General features: G+C 40.2%; 1 protein-coding gene across 1 annotated transcript in view; it reads right to left on the reverse strand.

The window, feature by feature from the left end:
• The window catches only part of LOC122825010 (1-phosphatidylinositol 4,5-bisphosphate phosphodiesterase beta-1), a 129,300-nt gene that overhangs the window by 12,669 nt on the left and 98,639 nt on the right, over window positions 1–17,992 (reverse strand). Inside the window, exons 27-34 of the mRNA XM_044106045.1 lie at window positions 9,195–9,333; window positions 9,040–9,093; window positions 8,652–8,871; window positions 7,839–8,007; window positions 6,562–6,638; window positions 6,381–6,470; window positions 6,218–6,275; window positions 5,709–5,795 (exon numbers count right to left, since the gene is read on the reverse strand). Of these exons, the coding sequence (XP_043961980.1) occupies window positions 5,709–5,795; window positions 6,218–6,275; window positions 6,381–6,470; window positions 6,562–6,638; window positions 7,839–8,007; window positions 8,652–8,871; window positions 9,040–9,093; window positions 9,195–9,333 (894 nt within the window). The remainder of the gene's footprint in view (window positions 1–5,708; window positions 5,796–6,217; window positions 6,276–6,380; window positions 6,471–6,561; window positions 6,639–7,838; window positions 8,008–8,651; window positions 8,872–9,039; window positions 9,094–9,194; window positions 9,334–17,992) is intronic.

Raw genomic sequence — 17,992 nt, forward strand, 5'->3', positions numbered from 1 at the left:
CACTCAGACAACACACACAGCAGGATGTGAGACCCAGTGCCTTGTCACTGCTACATTTTATACCTTTTTCAAATCTACAAAGATATGACAGGAAAAGATTTACAAATAACTTCCTCTAGGAAATTCACAGGTTTTTTTTTTGTTTTTTTTTTTTTAAGATTCTAGCATGTATTTTTCAGTAAAGATCCATTTTTAGATTGGATTTCCACCCCATCTGAAAAACTGACTTCATCTGATTATTAGGTAAATCAACTTTGAAAATTTGGCCTCAGACAAGGCTTAAGGAGAACAACACACCCTGACATATGGTCTTCAGGTACAGCTTGCATCGGCATGCTGTGCTCTGTTGATTCCCATGGTGTGTTTTGATTGGCTTATTAACAGGACCCGAGAGCAGATCCGGTGAGTGACAACCAGCCGTGTCATCTCTCTTTCTATCCAGTTCGGCTTATCAAGAGTCTTAAAAGTAGAAGTTGTGGACAGTGATGAGCTTTCTCAAGATCAACAGTGCTTTGCAAAAGTATTCCTACCTCTTAAACTGTTGACATATTGTCTTTTGGGGGTGTTTTTCTACCAGAAAGTGAAACGGTTGTCTATTACTTTTTGAAAAGTAGCTCTACCGCAGTCGGATTGAATAGAGATTGTTGGTAGACATCAATTTGTGTTTTGTCACAGAATCTTAACTGGATTTAGTACTAGAATTTTAGGAATGTTCGTTCCAAAAATGGCCCGTGTAGAGAATTTAAACGTGGCATGCTTGTTGGTCGCAGATTGGCTAGGTTGGATATTTTTAGAAACTGATCTACTGGGATTTTTATGCACAATAATCACTCAAGTTAAAGAGAATGGCCAAAAAAGAGAAGATATTCAGTAAGCAGCAGCAGCTGTGTGGATAAAAATGTCCTGAGCAACCAGAAACCAGAAGATAACGGAGCAGAGTGATTTAACATGGCAGAGAGGTAACAGCTGCTCAAATAACCACTTTGTTACAACCAAGGAATGCGGAGTACAATCTCTGAATGCACCAGATGTTGATTCTTAAAGCAGAAGAGCTGCAGCAACAGAAATTTATACCTGAAGCCCATCCTGTCGACTAAGATGAGGAAACTGGGACAGTTCACACAAGCTGAGAACAATCTATAGATGGTATGTTGATAAACTCTAGAAAATAAAATGAATTTATGGATCCACTCTGCTTTGCATCAAAGATTCAGGATGGAATGGTGTAATGGAGTGAGGAATATTGTTTTGGGACAATCTTGGCCTTTTACTGAGAATTGGGTAAGTGTCACAACCAGTTGAGCAATGTTGCTGACCATGTCCACCCCTTTAGGAGCACTTACGTCTCATGGATAGTTTCAGCAAGGTAATGCGACAGGTAACAAAGCTCTAAACATTTCAAACTATTTTCTTGAACCGAATCTCACATCCAACAAACTTTGGGGTGTGGTGAACTGGGAGATTCTCATCATAGACGCACATCTTACAAACCTGCACCAACAGTGTGACATCATCATGAAATTTCCAAGCTGTGTTTCTGAAACATAACTTGGAAATAGCCATTTTTTAAAGAGTTAAGGCAGATCGAAAGGTAAAAAGTGACCTGCGAGTGTGTATCATATGTTTCCGAATGCAAGTTGGTGTACACACAAGCAGTGTCGCAAAGGGTGGTGCCAGACTCAGCTTCCACCAGAGGCAGTTACAGAAGTCCATTAGTGGCCGCTATGAGTTCAGAGAAGAAAGTGGGTCAGAACTTTATGTTAAGCAGAGTTAATCTGTTATGCTATTTAAAAAAACTAATACACAACAGAACATTTTAAATAAGTGCAGCAACTTATATCATAAAATTTAGTATTTGCTAAAACTCCCAAAAATCTACATCTGTGAATTTTAACACTAATCTAAGAATAACATGACAAATATGTTCTTTCCCACTTAAAATGTCACTTAATTAGCAGATATTGTGTTTATAAGGCTTGTTTATAAAGTGTGATCCTGGACGGATGACTGGAATTGGTAACACTTTATTTGACAGGTATGAATAAGACATGACACCGTCATAAACATGACATAACAACCTGTCATGAACATGAGTAAGTCTTCATGAATCTTTATGACTTTTGTCATAAAGTGTCATTTGGTAAATAATGACACTTTTAATACAAAGTTGATATTATTCAAAATGTCTTTGTTATGACAACTAGACATTAACCTAGACAAAAATGTCTTAACAGATATAAAAATAGTCTTTTATGGAAAGATATTTATGACTTATGGAAAGTCATAAATATTCATGAAGATTTACTCATGCTCATGTCAGGTTGTTATGTCATGTTTTTGACAGTGTCGTGTCAGTCATATTCACACACCGTCAAATAAAGTGTTACCCAGGAATTTCTTTTAATATATATATAAAGACGAAGATAAAAAGCAATCTAATTGGAGTGAACTATGTTTTCGTTTTCTTTTTTAATTGAGATAAATATCATGTAGACAATGGGACACAGAATAAGGAGTTCAAAAGACAGAACATTTTTTCCATCTGGTGTTATCGTTTTCCATACATTTTCTGATCTGGAAAATTAAATTCTAGAATTTTCCAGTCCGTTCAAACTCTACAGGAACCTGCTTTTAGGCAAATTACTTCTACTACAAACGCTTGCTTCCCTGTGGCCGCGACTCTCATGCTGTGGGCAGCATTCTGAGCTTCATATTAACATAACGGCAGGAATCTTTGCTTGCCGTCTCCAGAGTTGTGTCCTCCGACACCTGCCCATTTTGCATGCTGATGACTGGCGTTCTGCAAAAGCTGGAGAGATGGTCGATTGCTATAACAGCCCGAGTCAGGTGATTTAAATTTGCAATGGCCTAGTTTTTGATTAAAAACTGTCCGAGACAGATGGATAATCAATTCAGTGGGGAAACAAGAAATGCTAACAGGTTGGAATTCCTCTCCAGGATAAAAGTTACAAGACTGGGTTGAATAGATTTTTATAACTTAGATTTATACAATTTATTGCCAATAAAGAGCGTGCCATTAAAGCCCTACAGCAGTCATAGTAAGATTACGACCATAGGAAATCAATAAAAACAGTTAAATAGCTTCATTCATTCACAGTTGACATCAAAAATCAGTCTAAAAAATGACCTTCTCCGTGATCACTTCATCCTACCACTTTCTGTAGAACACTTTATTCCTCTCCGGTGCACTTTTATGGAAAGACATAGACAACTGAATGTATGTGAATTATTGGACTGGATGTCTGCTCTTCACCTCCCACACTCGAGTCCAGGTGGTTTCACAGAAATGAGGAGCTGTCACTTGGAGTGTGGGAGTTCATGAAGCTGTCTTCAGCAGAATATTTGAGATTTAAGATTCTCTTTAAAGAGGAGGCGGAAGGGGGAGAGCACTAACTCAGACTGAGTTGAAATGGTAAGCATGCACTTTGCATCACATCACAACGTCTCCAGTCAGAATGAGGGATGCTAAAAGTCTGTTGTAACATAGCTATATGAACCCCTTGATTGAGCACTTCTTAAAGCGAATAAATCCAAAAGGGCCAAGGAGAGGAGTACTTATATTTAAACAAAAATTAAAATTACGTGTTTGAATATGGTTCTTATGTTTGCTGCATTTCCAATTTAAAATAGGCTGCAATACTAGAGTCCTTTATTCTCTTCTTATGACAGATACACAGTTTGACCTCAGTCTCCAGACATTGTTTTAATGCAGTCCAGGACTGTTCACAAGAGTTAATACTTTGTAGACCCACCTTTTGGTCATTTCTTTACCAGCATTGCATGTGAAAGACCAAGTGTATGACGATAGATTTTTTTATAGGATAAAGGGCTCAACTTTGACATGGCTCTATAACCCTATAGTTCCAGTGGTGAGTTCACTGCCACCCCCAGGTTTTACTGTGGGGGGCAGTATGTCCAGCGGGATGATCAGTGCTGCAACAAATGGGGCTGCATTGTAGAAACAAAAGGTTTGGTCTCAACTGACTGCATCATGTTTGCTGTGTTTCCTTGAGCTAAACTTAACAAAACCTCCTGCATTTAATAGTTGTCCTGTCAACATTTCTGCCAGATTTATTTTGTCAGGGCTTTAAAGAAACAAATCTACACTATAAAAGTCTTTAGGATAGAAATTACACTGATTTAACCCTTATTCTTATTCCAGTAAAAACAACAAATAATAACTAACTACCTTAAAATGTTAGAAAAAAATAACGTCTTAAAAATGCAATCTATGCCATTTTAAATCTAATATCCTGATTCAGTTTTCCCGAGCAAACGTACTAGTAGAACCTGACAAATTGTGTTATTACAGTAACAGCATCAAATCCAGCACATTTTTAGGATCTTATTAGAATCTGGAAGGTATTGGGCATCAGCATTCTGGATGTTTATGGAAATGTGTACAGAACAAAAGTATATGGTCAAGATGATTTGACTAAAGGATTTTTTTTGCCAAAGTAGTGTGAAGGACGTTGCCAAAGGAATCATTAACAGGGGCCACTGAATCCAGGCACTCTGCTGGGGTGTGATCTCACAATACACAGGCCAGTCTGCTGGTCCTTATGGTGCAAATCTGCCATGATGTCCACTACAAATGATGCAATTAGTAATAACTCATAATAGCTCATAGAATATTGGCAAGATAAATGTAAGTTGTACTTGCAATTTAACTGTTGCTTGTTTGCAACTTGTTAATGCCACAATTATGCTGAGTTAGTGCTCAACACTAGGATGCACAATTGTTCTTAACATGCTCTGCAGAAGCACAACCATCCTACGAGAAAGGTCACAATGACAAGTGAAACTGACATGCCAACCACTCCATGTACGAACCAGAGTAGTAAACCCAAACACACAGAGAGTAAATCTATAAGTATCACAGCATTAATAACCGATTGTTTTTATAACAAGGGCCACAGACTGATACAGCTACTGCAGGGAAGTGGGTGTTATAAAGCAACAACCCAGTTTTCAGGAAACATGAATGGAAATTTTAAAGCCCTACAATAAAACATTCACAGACATAATCTGATGCCAACAATATAGCATAAAACATTACTAACCAGCAATGGTTAGTAGATGCCCTGGCTGTGCTCAGGGTACATTTTCAGCACAGAGCGCAGCAGGAAAATGTCTGACTCAGATCGCCACCTACTGGTTGAAAAGTTGAACCACCTTTTTATTTAATTGAGTTGAGATAGGAGATAAATACAACATAAAACTGAGTTTGTATTCATATATTTTAATCTACATAACAAATAAAGAAAACCATACAAAATAATAGTTTTGATTGGATTATTTACATGTTATGTTCTTTTTATAAAGTTAAAGACTATTGTAATGCTCTGCAGCCATATTTCATATATTAGGAATTCATTATTAACAATATTTTTTTACTTACTACATTTTTACTCAACATAGTAACCTGGCACAGAAGAAATCCTGATGAATGTTTGATGGACACAAGAGTTGTGTCTATCAAACTCTACTTTGCTACTGTTAATTAAGAAATTCCACTTTTCTTTTTCAAAGCAGAATCTCTAACAAAAAGTGTAATTTCATTTCCAGGGATTTCTGTACTTTATTTGGCGTCCTTGTAAAACAAAAAAATAAATCCAAAGCTGATTCATCTCTCTTTTTAAAGACACAAGTGTACTATGATGAGAAAATATCTCTAACAAACTCACCTTTGGTTTTTCATCCAAGATTTGCTGCCGTATGTCCTTGTGCTTCTCTTGTAGCCTCTCTTGTCGTTTACACTGAGCATCTTCCAACTGCAAACACACAGTTTGAGATCTTTTATCTACAGTACTTTGCAAAAGTTACACATTCTGCAAAACAGAAAAGAAATCTGAAAAATGTGGCATAAATTTGTATTCAGCCTCTTCATTCAATTCTTTGCCTTGGTACTGATCTACCAACTTTGCACATCTAGAGGCAATTTTTGTTTGGAAAAAGGTTCAGCTCAGTCACACTGATCTCTGAACATCACTATTTAAGTCTCGCCCCAGATTCTCCACTGGATTTACATTTGGGTTTTGAATGAGCCATCCTAACACACGTATACACACTAAACCATTTTCATTGTAGCTGTGACTGTACCTTTACAGTCATTGCCATGTTGAGAGATGAATTAATGAATAAACATGTGAATCAGAAATAATTGGAGGATATTGACTGCAACACGCCTGCTTACCCGTTTAATGTACTGCACCACCTCGTTGACAAAAGATCTGTTGATCTCCAACTTCTCTCTGTTTTAATAAAAACATTTATTAAAACATTTAGTCTACAGTGACACCTAGTGGTCAATGAATTATTACATCCCGTTTTTAAAAAAAATCCTTAGAAAAACTTACTCTTCTGTTAAATTCTTGTCTTTGGCTTTCGCTTCGTTGATCTTCTCTTGTCTTTTCTTGTCCATTTTCTTTTTCAGATCCTTCTTCTCTCTGCCAGTGTTGGAATATAGTCAGGAGACGTCAGAAAGGGAAAGGGGCTGCTCTGTATTTGTTTAAGTATGAGGAATAAACCCAATCTTACTTTTCACAGATGTCTTTGATCTTTTTAAACTGAGCACTCTGGCACTCCTCTGCTATAGTCGTCAGCTTCTCAACCAGCTGGGGACAAACAAACACATCCATTCTGCGACACTAAGTAAGTGCTAAAACATCAGATTTGATTCACGGTTCCTCTTAACCACTACTTCTTTAACATAAAGCTGCGCATGTTGTGTTTCTGATTATAATCAAGCAGCAGAACAAGTAGACAACTGCTGTTAAACTTGTCACTCATCCTCTTCACTTGGCATAACCTTTCCTGTCTAACACCTCTGCTGTGTTCACCGCGCAGATGCACCGGACTTGAACACATTCGGTTTTCCACATCATCCAACAGAACATGAGCACAAGCAGTCTTCAGGGGGATGACCTGGAGCTGACTGCAGCATTCGTTTATTCACTTGTTTGTGCTTGCTTTTTTTCCAAACGTTCAGGACAGCAGGAGGCTGTCAGCACATCGTCCGTCAACGACAAGTCAAGGCAGGCTGCGGTCTGAGTGTGGCACATCTGTTTATACCAAAGAAAGTAGCTGCATGTTCATGTTTACGCTGCGTAAGTTCCCGACTAATGTTTATATGGGAGAAATGACTTGGTATTATCCACCGTGAGAGACGTGAGAACATATTTGTATGTGTTTTATATATGGCTGTGTTTTAATCTACAACAGATTGATGAGAAAAGCCACATGTGGTGTACCAGGTGATCATTTTACACACGTTTAGATATGTCTTACAGTGTCCATGGCTGAAGAATGGCCTTACTAAAGGAAGTGGGAGTTGTAGCCCAGGTCTGTAAGTGTGTGTGGAACTCCAGCTGGAATCTCCTTAAAGCTCATGAACGACTATAGCTTTATAACATGAAGTTCTCCTTTTATCCGTGATGCTTGTGTAACTTTTTCTACCATATGTTTGTTTTTTTTATCACGCAACTTTCCATTACAATTCTTTCTCATGGCACTCTGCACAGCAAGTTGATATAGTAATGACCTTTAGAGGCTTATCTTTCATATACAAGGTGTTAATGACTTTGCTGTAACAAAGCAGTCTTTGTTATGAAAACTCAAACAATTTTGGGTTTGATTAGACATGATCGTTAAACACAAAAGGAATAAATACTTAGAATATATCACTCTGTGTTTAATAATTCTTCACAATCTATCATGTTCGCCTTTTGAACTGAAATCCTGGAGTACTCTTAGATAATATTCATATTTGCTGAGATGTACCTGTACGCGCGGTGTGTGTTCTGCGGGGTGCGTACCTGCTTTATGTGTTCTCGTTTCAGGTATTTCTCGCTGTAGTATTGCTCTTGGCGGAGTTTAAGCAGCTGCTGCTGTTGCTGCTCCTTCAGCTCTGCCAGTTTCTGGCCGCACTCCTGGTCCAGCTCACACAGCTCTTGGTCCAGAGTCGACAGGGAGTTTTCAGACCGACTTTGAGACAAACATAAAACAGAGTGAGACGCACCTATACACATAAACCGTCCTTGAAAAAATCTTTTAAGGGGGGGATTTTATTGGTAAAACTAGAGAGAATGATTGGATATATGCAAACATACAAAATCAAATTATTAGTTTTGATTACAGTATTAGCAATATTAACAAAAATCCCCAAATAGCTGCATTAGGAAAAGTCAAGAAAAATTGCATATTTCTTCTGGAAGTGCCTTAAAAAAGCACTTAGGAGAATAAACTGATTCAAACATATATAAAACTGAAAAAGTTAATCCAAAAATCTTTATAATTTCTAAAGGAAATAATATTCAGACATGTCAGGTATTGCACAGTGTATTCAATAATACAGATTACTAGTTGTTTACTAAATGCATCCCATCTTTCTTTATGCTGAGATCTTATAAATTATTTAATCAGGTAACAAACTTGTTTTTTTCATGTTCAAAAAATAGTTTCTTTAAGTTTAAAATGTCCATCATTATGAACTTGAAGCCAAAGGTTAGAATGGCTCGGAAATTCAGTTATTGGACGTTTAAATCGACTTGATCGTAACACAATCAGGTTTACATAAATTCAGACAACAAAACAATTAGGAAGTAAAACAGGAGGAGAGCGTCACCTACCTTTTCTTGCAGTCACGTTTGTGGCTCTTCTGCAGGGTGGCGCGTCGCCTCTGATGCTGGCTCTGCAGCTCAGAGACGCGGGCCGTTTGCTCCTTGATCAGCTCGCTTGTCTTGCGGTGGTGTTTTCTGACCAGCTCCTTCATCTCCTTGTACTGCTTTCGCTGCTCCCGGACAAACCCCTTCTGCTGCTTCAACTCCTCCACCGTCTGAGCCTCCAGCTCTGGAACGCCGACAGATAGACGAGAGGGGTGATGTCGAAAACCAAAACAAAGATTGTAATTTGGACATTCATAATGATGTTTTTGGATGAGTCAAGGACGGTTTAAGATGAATAACACTGACTACAAATTTGAGATGAGAAGTTACTCATGAGAAGCTTGAACCCTACCAGTGAGGACACTCTGTATGATGTCTTCTGTCTTCGCTGATGGTTTCAGTGAACCTGTTCCCCCAAGTACATCAAGTAAGTGGCAGAATATCTGGACCTCATTTACAGTAATTGTTGAAGCACTTGGTTTGCAAATGGCTGAGGAAGTCTCGTACCTGCAGACTGAGGCTGATGCCCAACAAGTGAAGGAGGTTTGGGGGCGATAATGGGTGTGTGACTCACTCCGTTCTCCGCAGGTACTGCTGCCTTCTGGTCCACTTTAGATTCAGAGGGCGCATCGCTTCCTGCCTCCACCTGCTCATCAAATTAAGCACAAACATGTAGATCAACCTCATTTCAAAAGAGTCAACTGGTTTCAGCAGCAAACTACGCACGGACAGCAGTGAACCTAAAAACAGCTTTAGAATTTTTTTTTTTGGGAGGTGGGGTTAAGGGGCAAAAGTTAAATATTTATCTCCCTTTTCTTTCTGTCTTCAGAGTTCACTTGTTTACCAGTACTGTGCAGGCCAGTTTGTAGACGTAGCGTTGGTAGCCCACTCTTAGCATTGCAGATGGTATGGAGTGCCAGCAGGTCTTATTTTCCTCACACTGTGAACGCTTGTATCACTTAAACTTTGAAGCAAATCACTCAAGCCCGATCTTTGCTCTCTTTCTGATCTCTCGCCACATTTATGCCCTGCCTTTCCACGCTCTAGATCATAAGGTCCCTGTTGCCATGGTCACAGCATGAAACAAGAAATCCTCTCGGGTAATCATATCAGCTGGCAAAGCAGATGAAAGAGGACCCTTAGGGACAGCCGTCCTTTGCAGTTCCCTTAACTAATAACCTGGGTCCTGCCTCATCTCGCATGATAAAGGTGTCCTCATTTGAATATTTTAAATTCTCATGTTTCTCTCAAAGATAATCCCCCTTCTCTGGCTTTTCCCCCACTGCTCTGCTTCTGCAACTTTAAAAATTTCTGAGCTCGAGCTTTAAACTTCAAAGGCAGATGTTACAGATGTCACATTAATCGCAAAAGTTCCTGAGATACATGGTGAAACAAAGAAGCAAATCGAGTTGAATAAGTCAGATGTTATTTGCGAGCTACGGTAACACAAAACTTGCACTTGAGCGCCCTCGACAATCCCTGGCTGCTTATCCCCATTATGTCAGTTCAAACAAACTACAACTACGCACCGATTGCTACATGTTTCTACCCTCACATTACGCTAAGTCCTTGATTTAATAGTTACCACTTTTAGTTTAGCGTTCTTAATGTCCATTAGTGAAGAGAATACAGAGACACGTCTTTGGTTCAGTTGGACAAATTAACAAATTTAGTCAAATCTAACGTGATTTGAAACTAATCATCTCATGAGGTTATTTGACACAGACAATCAAGGGATCCACTATTAGCAACAGAATTCATTATATGCAAAACTTAAACTACACTTACAGTCAGGTTTAAAATTTTAAACTAGATGATCTTATAAGATTTTATATAAAAATCACAACAACACTGCTACATAGCTGGCTAACGTTAAATTTATCATGGATGACCTGGACTTAAAGTGAGGCAGACAGCCGGCCGATAGCATCCGTAGGTATTTGTGGTAGGAATAAGATTAAGATTAATTCATTTATTCTTTTATTACATGGTCTCAGTGCAGTTTAAACCCTCCTGATAATAAGAAAACCCTTCCCGCATCATTTCGATCTAACCTGCAACTTAACAGTGCTTATTTGAAGAGGAAATTTGTTCCCTCTATAGCAAATTTCCAAAACTGTGCTGTTTGCAGAAGGAGAGATAAATATTACTTTGCAGTTCCCAACGAGGTCAAAGTACTCCCCAGAGACTGTAAGAGTAAAACCTCTCTGTGTGAGTCTTGATCAGAATGGTGTTCCTGACTAATAGTAAGGATCTGAATGAGGACATTTAAGTCAGTCGTAAATACACAGTGTTGGGTAAGTTACTTTAAAAATGTAATCCGTTACAGTTACAAGTTACCTTGTTTAAAATGTAATTGTAGTGTAACTTTTTCGATTACTTTTAAAAAGTAATGTAACTAATTACTTTTGATTACTTTGAGGTTTTAATGAGTATTGACCCATGTTCAACATTTTATTTTTCTTAGTGCACTCCAGGTTAGTGCACCGCCACAGGCAGTGCAATAATATGATTCTGCATTATCTGTTTCTCTCAAGTTAGGGAACTGCCTTGCACAGCAAGGCAGTCCATTAGCATTAGCCTTTTAGCTTAAATAAGCTATTACCTATTTTTCTGACTTAATAGCCATGTTTAGTATACTGAATGGAGTAAGTAAATTATAGAGAACATTCTAATAATACCTCACATGCTGCTGAAAGTATTTAGGCTTACATTAGCATTTTGGCTAATTTCAGCTCATACACTCATTTTAACATACTCAATGGTGCACGTCCAGCTTACTTAACATACTTGTGACTTTCCAGAAGCTAATGACTACTATTTAGCTAAGTTAGCATTGATGCTAATTTTTAGCATCAGAACCCTGGGTCCAAACCGACGGGCACACTTTGGCAGGCCCCAGTTAAATTTCTTCAGGAATTTTCTAGTTTACTTTATGTTCATGAAAACCATAACACTAGCACATTGCATACAATGTCTCATGGGAAAAAATATATTCCAACGTTTGTCATGCATCAACACCAAACAGTCAAATATTCGTAAAACATTTTCATATTCACAGATGTAAATGTAAAGCAGTGCATAAATGTTACAGAAGAGGGTACTATTGTTTTCTGTAATTGCTGGTATTACCACAATTCCGAGATGTTTGTCCTGCCGGGGACACCGTAGTGCAGGGGATTTTTGCGCGCGAGCTGCTGTGTTCCTTTCAGTGTGTTTAATGCCTGTAAGCTAAGCAGCAGCTCCGCTAGCCCGGTGTAAAATATACATTGCGTTGGTATGCCGATCTTTTTTTCTGTTTGTTCAGTGTGCCAGTTGGCTGCAGATTGCATCTTGTTTTGATCAGGTTTGATTGTTTTGTAAAGGGAAAATTGTTAAATCCTGACAGTCTGTTTACTGCCTGTGAAGTGGATGAAATAAAGGCGCGAAAGTCTCCCCTCCATGAAGAGCCCTGTGTCCGATTGCTCTCCTGCACCGAACACACCCCACTTTCACGAAAAGAAACACAACGCAGAGCCCATAGGGTGTCTTCCACCAGCTGCAGGTCTGAAGAGGGAGAGCCTGGGTTACAGTACTGGAAGGCTGTCATTTTTGATGCGCTGCTTGAGCTGAAATGGAACCGTCCGCTCGCTTGCTGTTCCTCCAGGAGGCTCCACCAGCACAGGATGGAACATCAGAGTGGCATTGCGGCTATGATAGAGACAAGGAGCCGTAGCGGGAAACGGCGATAAAGGGCGCAAAGCAATAAAAATATCATTACATATTTCGCAAAGGTTTTTGTTTATATTTTTTTTAAAATGTAACTAAATTTGTAATTCTTAATATTTTCGAAAGTAATTGTAACTGGATTACATATTTTCTCATTGTAACTGTAACGAATTACAGTTACTCTTTTTTTGTAATTAAATTACGTAACGTCGTTACATGTAATCCGTTACTACCCAACACTGTTGATAGAAAAATATATATATAGATACAGTACAGACCAAAAGTTTGGACACACTTTCTAATTGAATTCAATGAGAAGGTGTGTCCAAACTTTTGGTCTGTACTCTATCTATCTATCTATCTATCTATCGATCGATCGATAGATATCTATAGATATATAGCTATAGATAGATAGATATCTATAGATATATAGCTATAGATAGATATATATCTATTGATATATTTCTATATATAATATATAAGTTAGACTAAATATATATCTATCAATAGATATATATCTATCGATAGAGATACATGTATAAGTTAGACAAAATAAATCTAAGTTAACTATGCTAGGGGGACCACTTGAAATACAATTTTTGTTAGAAAAAGGTGGAAATTTGTTTAAAAGAAGTTAAACAAAGAGAAAAAACTAAGCTAATTTGAGGTGAAGTAAACTAAACTGCTAATTAAACAGAACTAAGAGACTGACGTTTTGTGTCGCTTTTGGACTGATGACTTCTCCCTCGCAGAGTGGCCCTTTAGTTCCTCTGTTTCAACGTAAAATTTTATTACAAAATGTATTTTTGACATTTGCTTAAAGTAGTTTTGACCCTAGTAGCCAAAACAACTTTAAGCAAAAGTGAGGGGAGAAGACATAGGGCAAAGGTCAGCTAGAGAAGCCAATTAAACTAACAATCATTGTTTTGGAGCGGACCAGAGAGAATCCGAAGAGAACCCACTAATGCACTTGGAGAACATGCAAACCCCATGAAGATAAAAGAATCCAGGCAGGGATTCAAACCCAGGGAATAGTTTTATTCACAAAAATAAATGTTTTAATCACACTTACAGAATTTAGAGCCCAATTAACTAGACAGCCGTAATTTTAGACTGTGGCAGGAAGCCGGAGCGCCCGGAGAGAAACCTGCAAACAGGAAACCTGTCAAATCTTTTTACCCTTTTCCATCCATCCATCTATCCATCCTAGGTCTTCCCCGGGGCCTCCTCCTGGTGGGACGTGCCAGGAACACCTCACCAGGGAGGCGTCCAGGAGGCATCCTGACCAGATGCCCGAGCCACCTCAACTGGCCCCTCTCGACGTGAAGGAGCAGTGGCTCTACTCTGAGTCCCTCCCAGATGACTGAGCTTCTCACCCTATCTCTAAGGGAGAGCCCAGACACCCTACGGAGAAAACCCATTTCGGCCGCTTGTATCCGTGATCTCGTTTTTTCGGTCATGACCCAAAGCTCATGACCATAGATGAGGGTGGGAACGTAGATCGACCGGTAAAGTGAGAGCTTCGCTTTTTGGCTCAGCTCTCTCTTCACCATGACGGACCGGTACAGCGCCCACTTGACGGCAGACGCTGCGCCAATCCGCCTGTCGATCTCCCGCTGTCTTCTTCCCCCATTTGTGAACAAGATCCCGAGATACTTGAACTCTTCCACTTGGGGCAGGACACCCCCCCTGACCCGGAGAAGGCACTCTACCCTTTTCCGGCTCAAGACCATGGCCCCTCCAGGCCTCACTGTCATTGCTCACGTGAGCGTTGAAGTCCCCCAGCAGAACAAGGGAGTCCCCAGGTGGAGCACTCTCCAGTACCCCCTCTAGGGACTCCAAAAAGGGTGGGTAATCTAAGCTGTCGTTCGGCCCGTAAGCACAAACGACAGTCAGGACCCGTCCCCCTGCCCGCAGGCGGAGGGAGGCTACCCTCTCGTTCACCGGGGTAAACCCCAACGTACAGGCGCCGAGATGGGGAGCAACAAGTATGCCCACCCCTGCACGACGCCTCTCACCTTGGGCAACTCCAGAGTGGAAGTATGTCCAGCCCCTCTCAAGGAGACTGGTTCCAGAACCAGAGCCATGCGTCGAGGTGAGACCGACTATTTCTAGCCGGAACCTCTCAGCCTCACACACTAGCTCTGGCTCCTTCCCCACCAGAGAGGTGACATTCCACATCCCAAGAGCTATCTTCTGCAACCGAGGATCGGACCGCCAGGGTCCCCTCCTTCGGCTGCCACCCATCACACAATGCACCCGACCCCGTTGGCACCTCTCACAGGTGGTGGGTCCATGGGAGGGGGGACCCATGTTTCCTCTTCGGGCTGCGCCCGGCCGGGCTCCATGGGTAAAAGCCCGGCCACCAGACGCTTGCCGTCGTGCCCCCCCTCTGGGCCTGGCTCCAGAGTGGGGCCCCGGTGACCCGCGTCCAGGCGAGGGAACACGTAGTCCAAAGTTTGAATCCATCATCGGGGTCTTCGGGCTGTACTTTGTCTGACCCCTCACCTGGGACCTGTCTGCCTTGGGTGACCCTACCAGGGGCATGAAGCCCCGGACAGCATAGCTCCCAGGATCATTGGGGCACTCAAACCCCTCCACCACGATAAGGTGGCAGTCCAAGGAGAGGCCCTTTTGTCCCATAAATTTAAGTCAGACCTTCAGAGAACTCTCGTCTGGAAAGGAAAGAGATGGAACCAACAAAACCAAAGCTTGTGGTGTCACTTCAGCTACAGCTTTGGCTGCGAGGTCAGCCGCAGACAAATCTTTCCCAGCTGGGTTAGATTTTTCTGCGGCTGTCCTCTCACACTCACCCTATACCATCGTCTTTGAACAAACTTCCCCAGCCGGATCAGTTTGTTCGAAGACAGTAAGATTCTCCTTGGTACTGTCTCGTACAGTCTCAGTCAGAACTAACAACCGACAAACTAGTTGGGGACAAACCTGTTTGTCCAGAGACAGTACAGTCGTCCGCTGTACTGCCTCGTACAGTCCTTGTCTGGTCAGAGTCTGCGGTTCCATAGCCTTTTCCTAACAAACCTTGCCAGCCGGTTTGGTTTATACTTTGTCATTGGATGGAAGACCTTGCCAAAACAAATCATCCAGATAATAACTTTTGTTGTATATCTTTCCTGTTAAACTAAACGTTTCAGGGAACACTTTCTTCAACCCCATGGTGACAGCATATCCCAGGCCCCAACCAAGTGGGATAAACAAGGGAACGAGGGCATTTGAAACACTAAACATTATTGCTCTGCACAAATCTGAATCTCTACAAAGTGTCTGGATCCTGACTGAGGCTTTGAGATTCAAGCATTCAAGCTTTAGAACTTCTTTGATCTACTGTGATGTACATGATGTCATCTATGACCTCATTGGTGTCCTCACTGGACTTCTGCTGTCTTGCTTCTGATTGTTGCTATGGAAACAATCATTTCAGTTTTGCGTGACTCAAGCTGACATAAATACTTAAATAAAAAGTAATATTTTTTAATTTATTTAACATGAAGCGATTAAAAAACTTATATATGATTTAATTTTTGACAAATTCAACAAAAATCCATTTCACTTGGGAGGTTTTTAGACAACAACGGTGAACAAGCAGCTTTTAGAAAACAAAGCAGCAAACTAAACCTTTTATGACTTACATGCAAAATGTGTAGCAAAAAACTAACGCTGCACATCACTTTGAATAAACCATCGCCATATTCAGTGGTGATGCAAAGTGGTCATTCACAGCATTAACAGCGATGAGATAAAAAAGGTGTGTGCCAAGGTCTGAATTTTTTCAGAAATACATGGAAGTGAATCAGTGAGATCTGTCAGATACCCTGGCGCATGAGTTTCCTCTGAAGCACCTTGAGAGAAAACCATAAGCACTAGATAATTTTTTAAAACATTTGACCGGAGCAGGCATGCGTATCAATATCATGACCGAGTTTGATACCAATCATGCGATATTTGTGAGCGTGAGGGCGAGTTAAAAAATGATTTGGGCTCAAAATGTCACTATGAATCTCACTCTGGCGGAGTGGCATTTACACTCTGATTTTTCAAAAAATCAAAAACTTTGGGTCGCTTAGAAAGAAGTTGTGGACAAACCATAATTCATATCGACGTGCTGTCTTCACTTTAAAAGAGATCATGAACGTATCTACAAAATGAAGATTAAATGGCGTTTCTACATGAAGTTATGACGACACAGAAAATCCTCAAAAATAGGGTATTTTTAGGATTTAGTGGTTGCCTCGTCCCCTTGACGACAAGAGTTGCACCTGGTGAGCTCGTTAGTGATTTTGGGGTCGTTTTTTGCTTTTTACGTCGCCATGGTAGCTCCAAATCCCACCAAAAGTAATAGCTCCAATGCCGGGATCGAGCAGCACGTTTTGATACCACTTTTATGGGTGGACTCGCAGTGGCTTGAGTCACATTAACAGTAACGGAAGAATAATAGATATTCTTCCGTTACCGGGACCCAACCCGTTGAGTTGTTTTACACCCAATTGTTCTTTTGGGTGTAGAACAATAGGTGCCTGCCATGGAAGTCAGTCACTGCTCTTTTTATGCATTGCTATGGGCAGGCCCCAATTAGATTCTTGATTAATATGAGTTGTTGCTATGTTGTTGTACGGTGTTTTAAGATGTTGTTCAATGTGCCCTTTTTTTAACTTGAGCCCCTGCCCCTCCAAAGGTCTCACCATGGGCCTGACCCCCTCCATGTTATTGTTTACATAAGGAAATATTTCTATATACTTATGTAACGGATATTAGATATACAGGTGAAATTCTTGCTAAAATATGTTTGGTAAACATCTTTGTATCTATTTCATAACTGCCTTGTGATGAGTGGTGTTTGGCGCTAAATAAGAGGGGAAACCGGAAATTCCACACAGACCGTTTTGTGCTCTTATGTGGTAAGTCATCAAATCCGGTCCTCTGACTTGTTTTTGTGGTTTTGTTCGGGGACTAAATTGGAGTGTTGTTGCGATACACAGAGTGACAGGTGGACCAGTAGGGGAGACTAACTGGATGTTTTTGTCAACCACTCATTGCAGGTAAAAATGTCAATAATTTAATGTGTCAGTTATGTTTGTCAGTTTGTCAGTTATGTTTGCCAATTTGTTAGTTTGTTTATTAGCTGTTTCCATGACAACATGGCCGTTGTTTTCTGTGAAGCACTAGAGGGGTGCTATTTAGTAATTTAATAATTAATTTTGATTGCTATCTGTATTTATTTTCTAGATTGGTTCATTTATAAAAGAAAGATGAAATTGTATAAAATTCATATTAAAGATGTATTATTAATTATAACCACTATACAATCACATGTTAGAGGAAAAATGTATTGTTAAACTTCATTGTAATAATTATTTGTGACACAGACTGTTTTGCACTCTGATGTGAGTGACTGGTGAACCAGTAGGGGAGGGTAACTGGATGTTTTTGTCAACCACTCATTACAGATTGTAAATTAAACAACTTACAATCCAACCCACTGTCCACCCGAGTCTGTATGACGGGACTGGTAGAAAGGAAGCTGTTACACATATATATTGATAGATAAATATATATATATAGATACAGTACAGACCAAAAGT

The sequence above is a fragment of the Gambusia affinis genome, linkage group LG22 (genome assembly GCF_019740435.1).
Source record: "Gambusia affinis linkage group LG22, SWU_Gaff_1.0, whole genome shotgun sequence".
Taxonomy (NCBI): domain Eukaryota; kingdom Metazoa; phylum Chordata; class Actinopteri; order Cyprinodontiformes; family Poeciliidae; genus Gambusia; species Gambusia affinis.